The sequence below is a fragment of the Pelobates fuscus genome, unplaced genomic scaffold (genome assembly GCF_036172605.1).
Source record: "Pelobates fuscus isolate aPelFus1 unplaced genomic scaffold, aPelFus1.pri scaffold_35, whole genome shotgun sequence".
Classification (NCBI taxonomy): domain Eukaryota; kingdom Metazoa; phylum Chordata; class Amphibia; order Anura; family Pelobatidae; genus Pelobates; species Pelobates fuscus.
Genome location: NW_026961986.1, coordinates 375,251 through 398,409, shown reverse-complemented (window position 1 = coordinate 398,409; position 23,159 = coordinate 375,251). Strand labels below are relative to the sequence as shown.

The window sequence follows — 23,159 nt, the reverse complement described above, 5'->3', positions numbered from 1 at the left end:
TAGATATAGTCTATCATGCTACTAACCTTGCTTAATAAGACTCACTGGTAATGTGCAGATACTTTATTTAGACATCCCTAATATAATAGTTGTCATGTATTTAATATTAAAAAATAAAGCATTGTAGCTCTAGTACATGCCAGTAGAACATTAGTCTACAGTAATCGAATAATAGGTTGCAGTAAGAAGAATACATATAATATAGTTTTGCGATTCTAATATTTTTTTTATATTTCTATATCATTAGGAACCAGGTCCCTCAGAGCACACCTATCAGTAATATTCTTGCGACGTTGACATGTACTGACCCAGATGTGAACAGTACAGCACTTTCCTACAGTGTCACTTCCAACGCCAATTCCCTGTACTCGTTCCGAATGCAATCAAACAATTTAGTGGTGAGTTGGATCAAAGGTTTAGGGTAAATCTGAGTGCCAGGCATATAAAGGAAGGATAGCAGCATGCAATGAGGGATCAGTGATACGTATTGCCCCTGTGAGAAATTATCTGAAAGGTGCAGTTGGTGATGCAATGTCCTGGACAGGTCCTCGTCTTTTTTTCTTGTTTTTAATACAAAGTATCAAGATGAATTGGCAAGAAAATGAAGGTAAGACAGTATCACTGGGGGAGATTTATCAAAGTGTCACAAATATATATTTTTTTAAATTCTCTATTTTTGAGTGCATAAAGAAGAATGACAGTTGCAAAGGCGTGTGCAGGGGCGGACTGACCGGTCGGGCACTTCGGACATGGTCCGAGGGCCCGGCCGGGAGGGGGGCCCGCCGCCAGGGGGCCTGGACTGCTTCCAAGCAGGGCCCAGGACACACTGACCGTCCCCCTCCGGGACTCGCAAGCCACAGCAATAAAGCGTTGCCGTGACAACGCTCCGCGGCACGCAATGCATGCTGGGCTCGTTAAAGATAAAGCACTGGCTGCAGGAGGGGGAAGATGTCTACTGGGCCCCTCTATGCTGGCCCATAAAGCTGAGCCACCGGACCACCAGGGAATCCACTGTCCCCCTCGCTGGCTATAGGTAAAAGGCAGTGAGGGGGAAATATATATATATATTTTTTAAATATATAAAACCGCTAAAAAATACCCCCCAGCAGCATATGTCACACATCCACCACACATATACATCAAACATACAAAATGCATCCACTACACAAATACACATCATCCACTACACAACCACACACATCATCCACTACACAACCACATACATCATCCACTACACAACCACATACATCATCCACTACACAACCACACACATCATCCACTACACAACCATACACATCATCCACTACACAACCACATACATCATCCACTACACAACCACACATGATCCACTACACAAATACACATCATCCACTACACAACCACATACATCATCCACCACACAAATACACATACATCATCCACCACACAAATACACATAATCCACTACACAACCACATACATCATCCACCACATAAACACACAAACTGCATCCACTACACAACCGAACACTACAGTGTCCCCCATCCCTGGCTACAGGTAAGAGGCAGGGAGGGCGAAATACATTTAAAGAAAAAAAATTATAAAAATTTAACAGCCAAAAAATACACACACACTGCATCCACCACACAAACACACACGCAGCATTCACTACACAAACACACATCATCCACTACACACACACATCATCAACTAGACAAACACACAGCATTCACTACACAAACACACACACAGTATCCACTACAAACACACACACAGTATCCACTACACAAACACACACACATAATTCACTACACCCTACATCCACTACACAAACACACACTCTGCATTCACTATACACACGATTCATCCATTCTACACACACTCTCTATCCACTACACAAACATTCAATCTGAATCCACTATAAACACTGTATCCACTTTACTCATGCATTTTGCATCCACTACACACATTCTACAGCCACTATACACACAAAACCAAATTCAGTACACACACACACACTTCATCCTTGTGGGTGGACTCAAGATGGGTCATGTGGGCTGACTTGGGGGCGGGCCATGTGGGCAGGCCCCGGAGGCCCAGACCTTGAGCTGCGTCAGGGGCCCCAACATTTCTGGTGGCTGCCCTGCCCGCTGCGCCAGTGCACTGTGCGTGCAGCCCTGCACATAACAGAATGTGCACTGACTACAGAGTTATTTTCACCCGGCTATCGGGGCCCGGCGGCCAGCGCTACTTACCTCAGCATAGAAGGAGGGGCCCGGTCCTGGGCTTCCATGGAGTCCTGTACGCAGAGGCGTGTCGACGTCATGCCGCCCGCACAATCCAGATTTCATTGTAAGGCACACTGCCTTACAAAGCCCAAAAAACTGGGCTCGGCCACACCTTTGTCAGCCATCTTTAGAGGCCACCAGCCAGCCAGCCCACAGGCCAGTAGCCAGCCAGCTAGCCCACAGGCCAGCAGCCAGCCAGCCCACAGGCCAGCAGCCAGCCACAGGCAAGCAGCCAGCCCACAGGCCTACAGCAAGCCAGAGGCTTACAGCCAGCAAGCCCACAGCCTGCCACCCGTAGCCAGCAAGCCACAGCCTGCCAGCCGCAGCCAGCAAGCCCATAGCCTGCCAGCCGCAGCCAGCAAGCCCACAGCCTGACAGCCGCAGCCAGTAAGCCCACAACCTTCCGGCAGTAGGGGGGGGCAAATGATAAATTGGTGAGGTTGTGGCACTTTGGACATTTGTACCGCCACTGTACTAGAAAATGCCCAAACCTAAGGTCGGACATACTCAGATGGACACTTTTAAATTAACCTATCTGCTTTGTGTTTCTTTGTTTTTGGTTTGTTTTTCTTTTTATAAAATTAGTAATACTTGATTTTGTAATCATAATTTTTCTAAATTTAATTCTAGGGCTCGATTGCTTTTTTGGATGATATAATAACAATACAGAATTATTTACTTAATCACCTTTCAGATATTTATCTGTCTTGACGTTTTTTTTTTTATTAGTTATGTTTTTACTTCCTCCCCTTTAGGTTAACAACACCTTGAATTATGACTCTGCAGAAATAGCCAGCGTAAATTTCCAGTATTCAGCCACAATAGTAGTAACAGACAGCGGCACACCTCAGCTCACCAGTGAGTATAGTAACCTGGATGATTGTTTAATATACATACATATGGAACACTGCCTTTAAATTAATCGATATAATGCAGTATAAACATTCCTTTCTAAAGTAACATACATCTTACTCTATGTGAACACTGTGGGGTTAGAGGGACACTATAAGCACTAAATCAACTACTTTAGCTTAATGAAACAGTTTTACTATATACATCATGCACCTGCAGCTTACTGCTAAATTCTCTTCCATTGCTGGCTGTGACTCACACACAGCCTGCATAAAAAAATGGTTTAATATTCAATCAGATGTTAACTTGCGTTATAAGTTTTTATCATTTGCTCTCTAAATGGAACTTTAATCACACACAGGAGGCTTCTCTATCCTCTAGAAGGCTAACGGAAGATAAGAAATTCTAAATTAAAAAGACATAAGATCTCTCTTTACAAGAAGTGTTTAGGAAGGTTGTGTAAGTCACATGCAGGGAGGTATGACTAGTATAAACAAAGTGATTTAACTCCTAAATGGCAGAGAATTGAGCAGTGTTACTACAGGAGCATGATCTATACACCAAAAATGCTTCATTAAACTAAAGTTGACTTGATGCCTGTCTATAGTGTCCCTTTAATATAAATATATAATACAATTGTAATGTGTATATTTTCCATGAATACACCTTTAATGCTGATTAATGGTAAGAGAATACCCCAATAATAATTTTAAGTATATAATTGCTATGTTGCACAGAGTTGGAGAATGCTTAAAGGAACACTGTAGCGTTAGGAACACAATTGTGTATTCCTAACACCAGGCCCGGACTGGCCATCGGGCACACCGGCAAATGCCCGGTGGGCCGCGGTGGCCATGGGCCGAGGCCGGCAGGGGAAGGTCCCAGGATCTCCCCTGCCGGTCTATGCAGGGCTGGCACTATCTGAGCGGCGGCCCCGCTGTTTTCAATGAAGGGCCGGTGAGGAGATCAATGATCTCCCTCACCGGCCCACTTGGAAAGACATGCGGCTGGGGAGGGAGGGAGAGGACCCGGCGGAGCTCTATCTTGCAGCTCCGCCGGGTTCCTCTCGCGAGATCCGGCGCGTTGCCATGGCAACGACCGGATCTCGCGAGAGTGAACTCTAGCCTCGCAGGCTAAAGTTCACTCACCCACTGGACCGCCAGGGAAGATACCAGCGTGCCGGTCCCCTCTCCCACTCACCAGCGTGCCGGTCCCCCCCCCACCTCCCAGGCTACAGGTAAGAAGGGAGGGGGGGCATAATGCTACATTTTATTTTACCCCCCCCAACACTCAATCCCTTCTAACATTCACACACAGCACTCTCACTCCCATCACACACAGCACTCTCACTCCCATCACACACAGCACTCTCACTCCCATCACACTCAGCACTCTCACTCCCATCACTCTCACTCCCATCACACACAGCACTCTCACTCCCATCACACACAGCACTCTCACTCCCATCACACACAGCACTCTCACTCCCATCACACACAGCACTCTCACTCCCATCACACACAGCACTCTCACTCCCATCATTCTCACTCCCATCACACACAGCACTCTCAAACTCATCACATCACTTTCACACACAGCACTCTCACACACATCACACTCAGCACTCACACACATCATCCACAGCACTATCACACTCAGCACTCTCACACACAGCACTCTCACACACATCACACTCAGGACTCACACACACATCACACTCAGCACTATCACAAAACACATCATACACAGCACTATCACACACATCACACTCAGCACTCACCGCACATCATCCACAGCACTATCACAGTCAGCACTCTCACACACATCACACTCAGGACTCACACACACATCACACTCAGCACTATCACAAAACACATCATACACAGCACTCTCACACACATCACACTCAGCACTCACGCACATCACACTCAGCACTCTCACACACAGCACTCTCACACACATCACACTCAGCACTCTCACACACATCACACTCAGCACTATCACAAAACACATCACACACAGCACTCACACACATCACACACAGAGCTCTCACACAGCACTCTCACACATCATCCACAGCACTATCACACTCGGCACTCTCACACGCATTACCCTCAGCACTCACGCACATCATCCACAGCACTATCACACTCAGGACTCACACACATCACACTCAGCACTATCACAAAACACATCATACACAGCACTCTCACACAGCACCCTCACACTGCACCCTCACACACATCATACACAGCATCCATTATACACACATACTGCACCCCTCACATACACACAGAACCTCCCCAACACACTGCACCACACACATACACAATACTTCCAAAGATATATATATATATATATATATATATATATATATATATATACACACACACACACGCACACGCACACTACATTCCTGACATACACACTCTGGATCCCCTATACACACACTAGATTCCTTGTAAGCAAACACATACTACACCCCTAAACACACACTCTCTACAAACACTACATCACATATACACACACACACACACACTATAGCCTGTATGCACACACTTGCTACATCCCCTATACACACATTCACTACAGCCCCTAGCCACATATGCATTACATTACACCACAAACACAACACGACTAAAACCGACCTTATTACACAATACCACACCACAATCAGCTCACTCTATACACACACACACACAATCCCACAAGCAGGCTCCAAACACAGCACAATACTCTTTCCTGGCATTTTTGTCTCCTGGTATCCATTTATAGAGACACCAGAGACAAGTTGCAAGGAAACACAGTGCAAGCATGTTATTAAATTTGCTTGCACTGTGCAGAACAAATACAGGGCTTTTTTCTCATGCTAGAGCAGGGCCGTCTTTAACAAGGGGCAAACTGGGCAGCTGCCCCGGGCCCTGTTGCTCCTGGGGGGCCCAAAGCAGCTGCCCTGTGGGCCCCCTGCCCGCAGCCAGGTCTGAATAGCCCACGGGATACTAAGAAATATTCCGGTGGGCTGCTGCAGGTGAGGTAATCAAGGGCCCCCGGCCCTTTAAGAGAGCTCCAGACCGGGCCTCTGTCTTCCTGCCTGCTGGGAGGAAGTGTTGTGAGGTCACTTCCTCCCAATTAACTGAGTGCCGCTGGGGAGGGGGAGGCATACAGGGAGAGAAGGTGACCAAGAGAGAAGGTACAGACCAAGAAGAAGAAGAAGACTCCCATCAATCTCAGCCATCCAGCTCCCACTGGACTCCAGGGAAGCCACACTTCTGTAAAGGTAAGGAGGGTGGCTAAACTATGTAAATTGATATGTGTGTGTGTGTGTGTGTGTGTGTGTGTGTATCTGACTGTGTGTGTATCTGACTGTATGTATGTATGTGTGTGTGTGTGTGTGTGTGTGTATCTGACTGTATGTGTGTATGTGTATCTGACTGTATGTGTGTATGTGTATCTGACTGTGTGTATGTGTAATGGTCACTTATTGACAGTATGGATCACAACTGTAGATAACTGAAATTGTTTATTAAATTGTTATAATTGAAATAAAGTAAAATTCAAGTTGAGCTGTCTCTTTAATTCCTTGTCAGAAAATTAAGCAGCAGCAGGATTTGCAGAGAAGATTAGGTTGAGGCAATTATTAGTCTGAACAGAGATGAGATTCCAATGTAGATTTGTTAAATGGCAGCAGAACAATTAGTTAGGTTGAAGCAGAAGAAGGTAAGCAGAGATGCAAGATAACAATACTCCTGTTTAGGCAGATGAGTTCTACTTAGCTTTGTAGGGGTGGTAATCCGGTTTGATGAGAGATGTTTCTCAGAGAGGATTAAAGTTGCTGCAGACAAAAGAGTATCCAAAGGCAAGTCCGTGGTCGAGGAGAGGAGAAGGCAGGTAACCGATAAACAGTCCGGGTCCGATACACAGTAGAGGTAAACACAGATACACTTAGCTTTGAAGTTTTCGCGGGAGGCTTTCAAATTGATCCAGCACTGAGGTGTTGCCGCGGTCTCCCTTTGTATCCTGGGAGTGACCGCGTCAGAGGAGGGGGAGTGGCCGCGCTCCGTCTACCCGGAAGTCCCCGGAGTACGGATGCCGGAAGGTCTGACAGTATGTGTATCTGACTGTGTGTGTGTGTGTGTATATATATCTGACTGTGTGTGTGTGTGTGTGTGTGTATCTGACTCTGTGTGTGTGTGTGTGTGTGTGTGTGTATCTGACTCTGTGTGCATCTGACTGTATATGTGTATATCTGACTGTGTGTGTATATCTGACTGTGTGTGTGTAACTGTGTGTGTGTGACTGTGTGTGTGTATCTGACTGTATGTTTGTATATCTGACTGTGTGTGTGTGTGTGTGTGTGTTCTGACTGTGTGTGTGTGTTCTGACTGTGTGTGTGTATATTTGACTGTATGTGTGTATATTTGACTGTATGTGTGTGTCTAACTGTATGTGTGTATATCTGACTGTGTGTGTGTGTGTGTGTGTCTAACTATGTGTGTGTGTATCTCAGTGTGTGTGTGTGTGTCTGACTGTGTGTGTGTGTGTATCTGACTGTATGTGTGTATGTGTATATCTGACTGTTTGTGTGTCTGACTGTGTGTGTGTGTGTGTATCTCACTGTGTGTGTGTGTGTGTGGGGGGGTGTGTATCTCACTGTGGGTGTGTGTATCTCACTGTGTTTGTGTCAGTGTTTGTGTGTATATGCGTGTGGAAATGCATACATCCCATCTAACATTGCACACAAATACATTCCGAGAGGGGGGGTGGCGGGGGGGGGGGGGCAGGAAAGGGGGGGGCAGGAGGGCAGGATCCAGGGGGCCCAAGCAAATGCATGCCCAGGGTCCAATAAATGTTAAAGACGGCCCTGTGCTAGAGATCTTTAGCAGAGCTCTGCGCATGGTCTGCCCTGGCCTGCACTTTGAGAAGGGCGCGTGTTTGTCGTTAGTGACGACAAAACACACCCTCTCTGCCCCGCCCCTTCTTAGTGGGCCGCTCTGATAAAAAAATGCCCGGGCCGAATTTTTATCCCAGTCCGGCCCTGCCTAACACTGTTTGTGCCCTGTTGACTGTGTAAGTCCTCCACCTTTAGGGAGTAAAAAGGGTAGTTTACTTACTTTTTCTCCCTTGCAGTGCTGGTGTCCAGGTTGCTGTCCAACCTCCTTGGCTGAGATTATTGAGATTGATGATCTCATCAATCCAAATTCCAATCGATTTTTTAACTGCTAATAGTCTAATCATGAAGCAAACAACGTGCGCAATGGAAGAGCGTGATTGTTTTACTTGTGAATCAGAGCTCAGCCCGATGATTGATGGGAATAAAGATTATTAATGGCCACAAAATGTTTATTTTATTCACACATCAAGTGAGAAATAGCCAATAGAGGGAAATAAAAGAAGCATTAAAAATATATCTATATTTCTATATTATTTTGCACACTGATTGGCCCATTTTCACACTCTTTTGATTATTCTGATCCGGTTTCCTAAATCTTTTATGTTGTACCAAAATGTTTATACCATACACAAGTTTACAATTAGTATACACAGAAATAGTGATTAGTGCTCTCAAAGGTGCCAAACATCACAAGCAGTAATCAAAAGACAAAAGTAGCATTTCAGCCTTACATTATGACCTTTATAATGTTTGATAAAGGCCCTAATGTAGGGGTGAAATACTACTTTTTTGGATCCAATAAAGACTGCACGTTTGGAGTACTGAGTGTGCCCAGATTTTGTCTTTTGATTACAGTTGGTATACAGTCCTAAATATATCTTATTTAACTTCATGTACCAGTTGATTCTACTTTTCTTAAGAAAGTTGCCTCTATATATTTACTAAAAAAGTCCCAATGTTTTTGTCTTTTAGCTAATATTCCAGTATTTATCACTGTCACCCCTGTAAATAATTACGCGCCACAATGCATTGGACCCCTTACCTACTCAGTAAATGAAAATGCTCCATTTGGGACTGTGGTAGGCCAACTGAATGCCACTGATGCGGACTACAAGTTCAACAATGTTGAATTCACTATAGAAGGCGGTCAAAATCCACCCGTTTTCTACATGGACCCCAAAAGTGGTATGATCCAAACAGAAGTATTGTGGCTGGGTAGATGGGCAGATGGGTTAATCGAGTTTAAGAAAACTTTCAACGGGGTTGAAAGTAATTGTGTATTCTCCATAGTTTAAAGAATGGTATAGTTAAGGAATATCTCATGTTGGTCTATTTGTTGGTTTCAAATACAGAATTAGTTACCAAGCTTTTAATGTTTTAGCAGGTAACCGTTTTAAGAAAGGTAAATTGCGTAAATATTTGGCATAGGGGAAAATCTAAATAATATTGCCAATATCTCTTTCAAGTAATACTCGTGGCTTTATCTAGGAGAGATTCATGTCCTTGGACCTCTGGATTTTGAGACAAGATCCAGTTACTCACTGAGAATTAAAGTGGTGGATCTCAACAACGACATTATGCCTGATCCTGTTAATCAAAAGTCTACATACTGCACCATTACCATCAATGTACAGGTAAGTAACAGAACTGTTCCTCTTAATGTCATTACATACAAGAGGTACATATAATGTATCTCTTCATATCATTCTATTGTTGTTGTCTAACACTCACATAAATCAGCAACATTCTCTTATCATGATGTTGCTCCAGAAGAGGCAGACATGCAATATTTAGTTATTTATATGATGTGAATATATATAAATATGTTTTGGAGTAACAGACACTTTAGAAACAAGTTTAAATGTCTTTTGCTTTTCCTTTATTTTTTGGCATTCACTTCAATAAAAACCCTGAACGTATGTGTTGCTATGGCCCTCAACAAAAATCCCTGCATCGATACCTTAAGCATCTTTTTTTTTTTTTTCCAGGATTATAATGATAACCCCCCAGTCTGCAATCCACCATATTACAGCACCACAATTTATTCTACCCTTGCAACAACATCCGATATCTTATCGTTGCAATGCTCTGATGTGGATCCCACCAGCACGTTGACCTATTCCATCGTAGGGGGTAAATGACAAAAAGTATTAGAGCACAAAATAAAGTTCTTGTTGATAAATGTTAATTTGGATAAAACCAGGCAAAAATATACATTCAACTTGGCTAGATCTCATAACCCTTCAATACTACTAATCTACAGAAAGTGCAAATTCCACGTTATTAACAGCAGTTAAATTATTCAAGAGATGTTAGGATACTTGTATTTCTGGTACATCAGTGTGCATGCCTCTGACCGCTTCTAATAAAAAAAAAATAATAATTGTAATTCTTTATTTTCAGTTTAATAACAGTGGTACAGACACTTTGGATATGCCACAACAGCATATGTATGAGACTTAACAATGAACATGTCAATATAGAGTCTTGGCTGAAACAAGCATTGCTGGTAGTTGTAGTTATAACGAGTTGGTCAACTTTAATAATGGTAAATTCTAGGGCTACATATAACGATGCTTTGGTTCATTACACTAGTGGTGGTGTAGTTTGTTTCATCTTTTTTCATATGTGGTCCAATGCTCTATAGCTTGTGTTGGGGGGGAAAAGGCAAATAGAAAATGCATGTAGGTAAGTACGACTGTTATTTAAAGACTGTGCTGTTAATGTTTTTCTGTCTATTTTTATTAATGTTAACATGGCATATAAGAGATAATTTATCAACACAAGTTGACATGGAGACATGAGTAACAAACCTCACTTAATTTTCATCACTTCTGCATCCATTATTAGTGACAGAACTATCAGCATGTCAACAATTATGACAATGCCTGCAGCCTGGAGCTCTGCCTGCTGTGATGCAGATGGGGGAGAAAGAAATATCTCCCAGAATTGCAACACATTTAATAGTGCCCCCAATCAAGCATGTGCCAAATTGGAATAAATTGTCCCTGGCTGCTCCCTTGGTTAGCAGTGCTACAATTAGAGGAAATTAATTATATTGTATATTTTTATAGCATTATAAAAATGTAAATCATTTTGTTTTTATAAGTTTCAGTTGAATTTGGGTAAACTCCTTGAAACATGTGTTGTTCAATTCAATTGTTTGATCAGGTCATTGCAAACAGCTGAAAAACGGGGTTTGAATAATTTTGATGACAACTGTATATGTGTGAAGAACGGGGGTTTAATATATCAAGCAGAGGCTGGCAAGCTCACCCAAATTATTCCCCAGTTTTCTGGGCTGTAAGCAGCAATAATTATTAATACAGGATTGAAGAAGATTCTTCCACTACTCCCTCACCCCTGAAAAAAAAGACGACTTTGAGAATGGCTTGGATCCAAATACCTAAGAGCCTACTATCATAAACCTACTAGGTTATGACGAGTCCCCAATCTAAGTTCTCCTTTCAATAAAGGTCCTCGGCAAAATGTACAAAAACCTTTCCCCAAATAAAAGTAAAACACATTTTTTTTCTTTCCAGTTAAAGCAAAATCAGTGCATAATAAAATAAAGTAAAATATGCAGTTATCTTCTTGATACAATATGACCTTGTGTACATTTTCAACTTACTGCAATAGGCTGTCAAAAAAACAAAAACTCTATAAAGCCAAACACTGTTTTGCTTCAGATAAGCAGGTATTGCACAGCATTTAAACAATTACCTCTTAGCTATATACAATTTATAAATGAAAATTCTTCTGCTATGTCTGCAGGAAATGTCGACAATCTTTTTTTAATGAACGGAAACAGTATCAGACATAACCCCTTCTCCTATAATCCTGATGGTGTGTACAACCCTGTATCCTTTACACTACTTGTCAAGGTGACCGACAGCACCTCCAGCCCTCAGTTCAGCACCACCGCAATCGTTAATATCGATGTTGTTCCATGGACCACCACACAGCCTACTACTACAACTACCACCACAGTGAGTGCTTAACATGGGCATGGCCGATAACAATAATAAATACATTTTTTGACTTTGGCAAGGTGAAAAATTTCTGTTTCTGTGATTACAGTCGGACACAATAGAATTTTGTTTTGGCTGAACCGAATTTGGTCGATTTTTTTTTGTTCGACAAGAATTTGTCTGATATTTTTATTTCAGTATTTTAATCAGATCGATGGATTTCCACCATTTAGGGGATTAGTTTAGTAGATGAGTCCATAATTTGGTACCCTGTATGTAGGATTGCCATACTTAAGGGTACCAAATTATGGAGAGACCTGTGTCTAGTAGATAATTCCCTATTTTGGTATCCTTAAATATTGGAATCCCATGTAAGAAAGCCAAATTAGGGAACTATTTACTTAGCAGAAAAATTATTGAAACTTTATTTTCTTAATTATGGTAATTCAGTTGTTTCGTAGATAGCTCCTTAATTTGATAATTTGGTATTCAGTAGGCCCCTTGCAATTTACACAGGGTTACTACTTATTTGGCTAGCAATGTCATTTTTCTTTTAATATATTCAACTTTTGAATAGCCAAGAGTGTGGCAGAGACCTCTACTGGTGCCAAATATATACTACAATTTAAGGGAGTTACTATCTGACATATTTTACTACGGTAATTTAAATTGAGAATACTTGGACTTACTAATTAATTACTCTTATTTTGAATCACCTGAGCATGTTTTATGGCCTTATAAGGTCTTTTTATTATTCAGTTTGCAACTTGTAACAGAAATTCACTAAATTGATTGCTTTCTTCCCAGACTCCAGAAAAGAAAACCAAGATTGTCAATGAAACATCCACATATTGGCAGCCTGATATTTGGTTTATGGTGGTACTGACAATCACTGCAGCATTGCTTCTGCTTGCCCTTTCATTGTTGGCATGGAAATTGGCTACAGGGTATATTATTTTTTTTATAGATTTCTCCATATCAGTTGTAATGTGTTGGGGCTAAGAAACAAGCTTATTCCAGAATGCAAAAAGACAAATTCTGGCTGCAGGCAAACACTGTTTAGCCCCTCTATTGATTTCTAATTCTTTGGAATTACAAGAGGTTCTTTTATGTCATCTGCTATTATGATATCAAATGTGGGGGCAAATAAAAAAGTCTCAAATAAGTTGAGGAACTTAGTATTCAGGAAAAAAAAGAATGATTTACACAGAAATTGTGGTTATTTCAGCAAAAAACAGAAAGTATTTAGAAACATTATGGAGTCTATTTTTTTGTGAGAATTGTCGAGAATTCAAAGTGAATTTCATGTTTAACCCCTTAAGGACCAAACTTCTGGAATAAAAGGGAATCATGACATGTCACACATGTCATGTGTCCTTAACCCCTTAAGGACACATGACATGTCTGACACGTCATGATTCCCTTTTATTCCAGAAGTTTGGTCCTTAAGGGGTTAAGGGGTTAAAGTGAATTTCTCACTTTTTAGTATTTCATGAAAAAATTATAATCTTTATGGTCAAGTCTAAAGTTGACAAAAATTGACAAAAGACGGAGCTGGTCTGTCAACTTTTGGCTAATCACAGCAGCTGTCACAAATGTGGGATACAGGCTTTGTCTATAGATGATCCTGCATTCTCGCTGGATCCTCCATAGACCTCAGTGTTGTACTCACATGCACAAGACTGTGTACAGCACAGACATGGCTCCTGGCAGCAGAAACACCAGGAGCCAAAGAGGGTCTTCATCATAAATTTGGCAGCGGCCATGCAGGACAGCTGGAGGTAAGTAAAACTCACCTCCCCTGCACCCCGCGGTAAAATATACAAATATAAACAACAAAAAACTGACTGATCCACTTTATGGATGGATAGATGGAAGTATTCAAACTACTTCCTAGGAGAATTCTTTCAGTATGACTATTTTGGCACAGACTTTGAATCACTTTAGATTTTGGGCAATTCTCACTTCAATCAGTAACCCTGTAAGTGCTGCCATTTTTAATTATCATTTTTAAAACTTACTTCTGGTGGAAATCATGCTGAACACTAAAAATGTCACTCCATAGAACTATAAAACCTCAAATTGCTAACTTGTGCCTCAACTAGAATTATGCTATTTCAATAATAATGCATCAAATCCATACTAAACTGCTCTACATGCCTAAACAATGTTCCCCAAACCTTAAACCCTCTCTGATCATGTCTAGCTAGAACTAAACAAACTCATTTAGTGGCACAATAAGAGGGAGGCAAACCATGGCTTTCCTCTGCAGCACTAAACATATGGGGGGGGGGGGAAATAGAATAAAAAACAAAATTACCACAATGAAAAAAATTAAAAAGGGGTTCTAGAGTTACCCAGGAACTCCTGTTTTTTTGTTTAATTTATTTAATCAAACAGGAGACCAGTTGTGGGCCTTCATTCATAATATGGCAGCATCATCAATTTTTATTGTAGTTAGTATTTGTATGAGAGAGGCTTGTCTGCTGAGAGCTTAGTGTACTTGTAGCCACTGGTTCTTTTCCTTTGATATTCATCTACCACAAGGGGTGCCCAAAAGGTAGATCCCCAGATGTTTTAAAACTACAGCTTCCATGATGCTTTGCCTTTCGAAAGGCATTCCAAAGTCCTGCAAAGCATCATGGGAGTTGTAGTTCTACAACATCTGAATATCTACCTTTTGGGCACCCCTGGTTTACCAGTTACTAGTTGGATAGATATATAGTGAATGTTTTAGTGGCACATAATATTGGGGAGATTTAGCAAAGATTTATGAGAGTGATGCATATAGGTTTGTACTAATTCTGGCATTTTGTTGAAACAATTTATAAAATGTGTTGAATTTTTATGTCTGTTGCTTCTTTTGCAAAATAACAGTCATTTGGAATCTTTGATATTTTTTCAGCAACAGATTTTATCAATCTTTATGTCATCTTTTTTCACCAGAAAAGTGTTTTGTTTCACTTTGCTTTTTTCCGCCACTTTAAATTTGGTGGTCTTTTGTGGAATTTCTGTGAAAAATAGCAGAATTTACTAAGCAAAACATTGAAACGTTTTAGACCATTTGTAGAATAATTTAATAAATACATTTTAGAGAGCCAAAAGAAAAGTAAATACAATAATTATAATGGAGTAAAATAAAATAAATAAAAAACACTTTTCAGAACACTGCGATAAAGCTTCTCCTGCACCTGACTTTTAGTGATTTAATCAAAAAGATTAAATCAGAGTGTTCCTTTAAAACCTTGGGCAGTTTGTGATGAAATACGTATTTATTATTATTTTTTCAGTATAAGTTAATGATTTGATCTCACGTAATACCTTTTATATATTTATTCCAGAAGAGAAAAAGCCATGAAAATGTAAAATTTAAAGTAAGCAAATATGTAATTAGATTGTGTAAAGCCACCAAACATGCCAGAGCTCAATACTATAATCTATATAGGGAGTACTTCAACTGTGAGTAAAAGTACAGTACAAAAACATAACTAAACTATATATTTGGCTTCTTAGGTACCCGATCTGCGGAAACACCGCAACAGAGGCAACCCAGCCACTTCTACAGAACAAGTAAGTGTTATAGAGTACCTGTGTTTTGTGGAATAGAGATATATTATATATATAGGCATTAACAGAAACATGTCTCTCTCGCTCTGACACTGCTACCACTGCCTCTTTATCCTTTGTATTGGGGTGTAAGTAAAACAAAGACTGCCAATATGACAGTATCAAACCTCTAAACATCCCCTTTCCTTCTCTTTCTCCTCATTTGAAGTTCATTCAATTAGCCTTTTCAAACCCATCTTTGCAAACATTGCTGTTATTTACCAACCCCCTGGTTCCCCATTTTCTTTTCCTTGACCATTTCGCTGCCTGGCTTCTCTACTTTCTTTCAAGTAATATTCCATCTATAATTTTGAAGGATTTCAGCATGTCAATTAACCCACTCTTGACCTCAATAGCCTCAAAAGTTTTTCAATTACTTCCTTCCATGGCCTATCCTAGTGGGATAATTCACCCACACATTTAGCTGGCAATAGCCTTGATCATATTTTTGCAGATGCATGCAGTCTCTAATCTCTTTAACATTCTATTTCCCTTCTCATATAACCACCGCCTTTCTTTTCTTCTTGAGAGCCCCCTCACCCAACATTTTCAGTCTTACCTTCCTCCACTCAGGAGAAACAGGCATTCTCTTGATCTCCAGCAACTGTCAGCTGTTGTCCATTCTCATCTCTCTTCCATCCCTACCTTCTCCTTTCTCTCTTCTGGCTTTTTCCTCACACAATGCTACCCTCGCCCTGTACACTGGAGCCCTGCTCCAAACTTTCCCCCTTAACGAGGATATGCCTTCAAACGTGGCACACTAAATCAACATGCTACCTGCAGAGATGCTCCCATTCAGCTGAACGCTTTTGCAGGAATTCTTGCACCATGTCAGACTTTCTCTATTACAAATTCAACTTCTGCTCGTAAAGTGCAGTCCTCGCCCTTGCTTAACAATTGTACTTTTCCTTACTCATTAGTTAATACTTCTACAACCCCAGGCGTCTCTTTGACACCTTCAACACTCACCTGCTGTGGCCACACCCCAAATTTACCTTTCAGTTGTTTTTCATACTATTTCACTGAGAAGTTTAGCCAGTTAAGGACAGAATTCACACCCCCTTCGCTCCTCTGTATCTCAACTGTTCTTGGACCATCCCTTTTCTACTTTTCAGACCTTCTACCCGGCTACTAAACTTGAGGTGGCTGTGTATCTCCTATCCCCTCGCCCCACCACTTGTCTGCTTGGTCTCATCTCATCTCACCTTTTCAGATATCTCTCCCCTTGATATGCCACCCTTAATGCATATCTTCAATGACTCTCTTTACTCTGATATGGTCCCTTCTCCCCTTAAACATGCTCCTATAGTGCCCTTCTTAAAAAAGCCATCTCTTGACTCGTCTTCTCCTTCTAACTACCATCCCGCATTTCTACTAAATTTCTCCTCAAAACTTCTGGAACGACTTGCCTTTACCCGTCTGGCATGCTTTCCCGATTCCAACTCTCTCTTTGATCCTCTTCAATCTGGCTTCCTCCCCCTCCATTCTCCTGAGACCGCTCTGATTAAAGTAACTAATTATCTAATTGCGGCTAAATCCCAAGGCCACTACTCCATACTAATTCTTCTAGACCTTTCTGCTGCCTTTGATAATGTTGCGTGTAGCGTCTGTTTACCAACCTCAAAATCTCAACAGTAGAATCAGGAAATTTCAGACCACAAAGCCAGCGGCTAAGCAGTTGCTAACAACTCCCATTATTCTCTATAAGAGCTGCAAACGTCTACATAGTGTCTGGTGTCTAAATACTTCCCAACACTCTCTCTGGTGTTGTTTACAGTTCATTCACATTGCATAAAATTCAGCTCTTGAGTTACATAGATATGTTTTTGACATAGCATAAAAGCCAGTTAAATACATTGTATTCACTGTTGCTACTTCCTGCTAACATCGATCACACTGTGAGATATGCATGCTAAGTGGGAGCCATGTTTACCAGAACTGTGTGGTTGCCATTACAGCTTGTTTTTCTGTGCTTTATCAGCAAGTGGCTAGCCTGCGAGTGGTCAGTTTCTTTCTGAGGCGTTGTTTTTGGAGGTCAGATGGTAAAAGCAAAGCTTCAAGGTTGGAAACCACTCAGTATCTAGCAGTTACTACTAATACTGGCTTTTATTAACAGCCCTACACCATGCAACTATATATGCGAACAAGGTATAAATAAGTCCTTGGTGTTTTAAAATAAGGATGGATTGCATGACACGAATGTGTACCCACATTGGAGCCTTTGTTTCCCACAATGCTATGCTGCCACCTACACATAAGGCAACATATGCCCTAGTTGTGATTGGACTAATATGGAGTGTTATGTCAGTTGCCAGATATTTAATTTATATTTAAAAGAATTTGGAGCATCACACGAAAAGAAAGGTTATCACAAGTTACAGGTGATATTCAGTGTTTTATTTGATAATATCCAGAGAAGTGACGGTTTATCAGGAAGAAACAACTGACCTGCATGTAAGATACATTTTCTGAAGCATAGGAAAGCTGAAGTCACCTCTGGATGCCTTGTGTCTTGTTTTTATTGTAACCCATTGATATAATTATATGTAACACATGTGCAGATAATCATTTATCATTATCTATCCTTGTTCCTAGATCTGTGGCAAATGTAGAGAATCCTGTGGATGCGGCAAAAGAACAGCCTCCACCACCAAGCAAGGATAAGAAGGATATTGCTCCAGTCAGTCCTCTGAGCTTGGTATGGATAATTTATACCCTGTTGGGCTTAGTTATACAACAATCTAAACAAAATAGTTCATATTCTGCCTAATAAAGGCGCTATGCATACATTGTCCTAAACAAATAAAATCGTACACTTAAATCTAGGTAATATATGACCTGAGTTCTGTACATGCTAAATATAAAAACAGTATGATGAAACAATAGGACTTTAACATCGCTACTAGTGATACCAGTATTATTTTTCATTAGCTTCTAATGAATAAACCGCTTTAAAAAAAACGTGCACGTTAGGGGCTTGGGCCTTTCTAAAAGTGTACTTGACTATCAAATCAGTATATGTGACTACTTATAAAGGGAAGCACCACTAATATCTATTTATTTATTTTTAATGGCAACAGTATCTCTTTATTCCCCGAAGGATTGCACAACTCGGTGGTTATTTTGCTTCGTACCAATCATGGCATAGATTTTCTTGTAAATCTCAGAGTGATTATACACAGAGCGCTTAGAAAGACTTATTTTAGGCAGCATTAGCATGTAGCATACCACTTTGTTATGTGTGAGGTTAGCTTTAAATACTCACTTGTCGTGTGGTAGCTCTATTACCCTTTTTTCTAAGGGATTATTATTTTAGTTAGATAATTACCCAATTTATTCTCAACCACGCTTACTTTTTAATTAGGTTACTTATGTGAACAATAAAAGTTAGGTTCTCATTTTATTTCTACTGGTCACTTTGGTTTTTCTAGGTATTCTAATTAGCTTACCCAAATGAAAACACATGTTTGTTATTGTTTTTAGTTTGTTCAAATCTAACATTAATATTTTATAACTCCTGTGTTTCCTCCTACAGCAGTTTGATGGCAGAGCTCAGGATCCAGGTAATAATCAGTAACCTTGAGATATAACTTTTTTTTCACACAAAATGGTGTCATTGTACCTAACTAAGCAATAAAAGAGCATTATGTTGGGTTACTATAACACAGATTATTTAATGTAGCTAACACCAGTAAATTTCACATTGGTCTATTAAACATGCGTACAAGTCTTTGCTATGTTACACAATCTTACACAACTAAAGTGACAGAACAAAGAGACAGATTCAGCAATCCCAGTGGCTGGCTTGAAAATGCTTGAAAAATGAACACCGCTACACCTTGGGCTTTCACGTATCGCTGTGGTAAATTGATGTAAAAGGCCTATGTTATACAGCTACTTACATTACGCTTCTCCTGTGGCCACCTATTAAATTTTTAAACCCCTCATCTTCTGCATATCATTGGGCTGCAGATCCCTTTTGGTAGAATATATATTAACTGGTCCCCAGTTTTATTTTAACCCCACGCCACCACAAATTGAGGAAAGAGAGGATAGGCAGGAGGAGTTTCCTACCATCTCTATTATGATGTAAGGAAGTAGAAGGGACCATATCACGAGTACTGAGAGTCCCCTGGCAATATAAGGTGCTCGGCAATTATCGCTGCTGTTATATGGATGATTAAGACATGATTACTATGAGGCAGTTCTAGGCCACCTGCTTGTATACATGGGTTTCTTGGGATCCATGTGTAGATCCCGTTGTTATAGGGGTAAGTGCAAGACTATTTAGAGCGTCCACTATATTGACTGATGTGGGTTTCTGTACCACTCAGTTAAGTTTTATTTATTTAAAGTGTTGTGATGTATAATGATTTTGCCACCAGGGTATTTTTCCAGGTTCCCAGCTCCAATTCTGCCTGGGGCTCCATGTCAGGAGCACAGATTTGGCCTGGGGTATAGGGCCTTGAGGAGAGGCTGGCGCTGTCTGATTCCACATCCTCCGCAATCTTGGCTGCACGGTCTGTGAAGGAGAGTGTTGTTTGACAACGGCAAATGCTCTCTAATTGAGGCTTACACTCCTGTTTTTGGCGTACTATGCTATAACTATTTGACCTTTGGGTGCTTGTACAGCCAGCCAGAATTGCTCAGGAATTATTCAGAAATTATTTTTTGTGAGATTCTTAAGATATCTTTTGTGGCCAGTCATGCTGATTTTGATGGAGTCCAAATGAAATATCATCTGGATCATTTAAGAGGTCATCTCTGAAATCACAAAGCTTAAATAATCTAGTAAGCTATCTCCATATTTTTCATCTGAACTGCCCCTAGATCTACAGAACTGTTGGCAAAATCAGAGTTCACAATATAGATATATCCGAAAAATACAATACACATGGGATTCAGCTGATATACCTAAAAAATAATAAATAATAATTAGGTATATCAGCTGAATCCCACGCCACATGTATTGTATTTTTTGGCTTGTTTGGACGCAACACTATTTGGGAGGTGTTCGGTGGGAAGCTGTTTCTGTTTATTGATAAGTATATGTTTTTATTTTTGTTCTTTTGTTGTTTAATAGATATATCCGAGCCATTTACTGATTTAAAATAAAAAGTGTGCAAACAGCAGGTTATGATAAGTCAGATTTTCTCCATAACGACCTGCTATATTAACTATTATGTCTTTATTTCTAGTCACCGGGCGCGAGTACCTGTTTAACAGCCACACTGGAGAGAGACGCTGGCTATGAAGAAAACAAGAGGACAAAATGGCAGCCATTTTTGTTCCAGTGTTTGTGATTCATTCTGCTTCTTGTTTTGAAACTCTGACAAATCATATTAGACAAATGTGCACATTTTGTTGCAAACGTAATCATTTTGTATCATATAAATATATTTTATAACAGATTTCTAATAAAATTGTGTGATAAAAGCAATGTTTTATGATTTTACGGATAAAAGGATATCTGAGACTGTTGCAAATTATGTTAAAGGGACACTCCAGACCTATAAAGCACTTTAGCTTGCTGAAATGTTTTATGTGTGAAGAGTGTGTCCTCTTTTTTACTTTTACAAAAAGTGAAGATTTCAATAGAAATTGGCACTTTTATAAATAAACCTTGCTTTAACCACCTAGCTGTCAATTAGACAACCAATCATGTATTTTCAGGCCAACCCCCGGAGCGAATAGGGAGGGGGGAGCATGACTGCTGCCCTGAGGAGTTGGCATAGCAACCAGAAGGATACAGTTGGTTTTACAGTTGAAAGCATGGAATTCTGGGAAAAATTACCAGACTACTGGTGAACAATGCTGAGGGAGCCTGGCAGTGTCTTTCCCCACCCACCCTCCACAACTGTTCTGTTCTGGAATTGTTGTTTTGTGTTGTGTTTTCTTTGTTCTCATTTTGTCACAGCTGCGGGTTTCCTGCGCCAGCAAGTTTGGTAAATGAATAATGCCCAGACGGGCTTGGGGAAGAAGTTTAAAGTGTACCTGTCTGCTGGGTAAAACCAGCAGCTGACAGTATTTGGTTATTCTGGTTTAAATAAAGCTGTGGCCCTTGCCCTTATCCACTTAACATGGTGTTGCGTTACTTATTGGGAATGGAAGGGTAACGGGATTTGGTGATCAAAGGAGTCAGCAGTCATGGAACTAAACTGAAGAGGCAGGCAATTTGCTCAGAGCACGTGCCTTGCACTGTCAATGATTGGACAGCCACATAAAGTGTAAGACAAGGGAATTGCAAATTTTAACCAAACATAGGGGAGCTGTAAAACAGCTGAGTTTCACACTATTGACAATTTAGCCATTTTGGCTTTCTAATTTCCTTACAATACAAATTTGAAAACTTAAATATTGATATAAAAAGGACTGTATTTTCAGTACAGGGATCGTTCATATGTATAAGTGGACGCTGACTAATAACTGAGCATGCTAATTATGTTTGGTGCCTTTTCTGTATACTGTGTACTGTTCTATATAAAACTTACTCAGCATCATTTTAGTTGGATCATACTTTTTATTTTTATTTCAAATAATTATGGCATTTATTTAGTTAACATTGAGTTGTGATGAATCAACGACTAACTGGTAGAATCAAGGCCAAAATAGCTGAGTTGGAGAACAGAGAACAAATCTCAATGGTTAATTTTCACCTGCTGGTGACGGTCGCCATGTTATATTTGGATTCCCAGCAAAATGGATGGAATTTATTACAGTGTTCTTGTCTAAAAAGTGAAGGAAAAAAAAAAAAGTGGAAACTAATGGAATTAGCAGGCGCGTTTCATTCATTTTTTCCAATAATTTTTAGAAGACATTCATACGTCTCTCACACTTACTCAGTGCAGACCTATCCTTTCAGAGAGTCTCAAATTTAGGTACCAGTGGTAAAATGGTAAAATATTGAAATGTACAATGGATCTCTAACAGGTTTATCAAATGAGCTGGGAATCTCAGGAAGCTCATCAAGGAATGTAAGAGCTGGGCCAAAATAATCTATCTGGAAATAAAAATTTCGAACTCAACGTTTTTTCCAGCTTGAGCGTTTGTGGCAAACCTAGCCACTTAAGACTGTTCCTGTATTTATAATGGTTGTCCTGGAAAGACTGTTTAATCTATGTTATTTTATGTGTTCGCTTAAAGAGGTTATAGGGGCATTCGTATGCTAGTGGCGCAAAAGCCGCTAGCATTCCTATGGCAGTTTCACGAACAGTGACTTTCAACACTGTTCGTGAAACGAACAAAGTACCGAATGGGAGACCACACACAGGAGGTCATGTGGCTCCCATTAACAGATTGCAACAATGTATCGCTCCTTGGTTAATTGATTCGCAGGGTGGCCACTGTTTGGATACCGACCATGCGGCGGCGGCCATCTTGGATTCCCTTTTAGCCCAGCGGTGTTTGGTCGTCGAGTGCCTGGAACTAAAATCGGCTACTCGACGGCACGATCACCCCTGGACTTCCAGACCGTTCGGGACCACCGGTCTTTCGGTACTTTCCTTCAAACTGTGCATCCGTGTATTTTCTTATGAGTTCATATTAAAGTGTATTTCGTGTGGTATTCGGCTA

General features: G+C 40.6%; 1 protein-coding gene across 1 annotated transcript; it reads left to right on the top strand.

Annotated features, from left to right (window-relative positions):
* Positions 1 to 247: 247 nt before the first annotated feature.
* On the top strand, positions 248 to 21,027 carry LOC134585296 (cadherin-related family member 4-like; the record flags this gene model as incomplete). Its single annotated transcript, XM_063440712.1, has 11 exons — positions 248 to 398; positions 3,023 to 3,125; positions 8,983 to 9,195; positions 9,499 to 9,644; positions 9,999 to 10,143; positions 11,785 to 11,999; positions 12,789 to 12,928; positions 15,495 to 15,551; positions 18,183 to 18,285; positions 19,123 to 19,150; positions 20,786 to 21,027. Coding segments are annotated over 11 exons (1,357 nt in total), but the record flags the coding sequence as incomplete, so codon positions are not given.
* Positions 21,028 to 23,159: the final 2,132 nt, after the last annotated feature.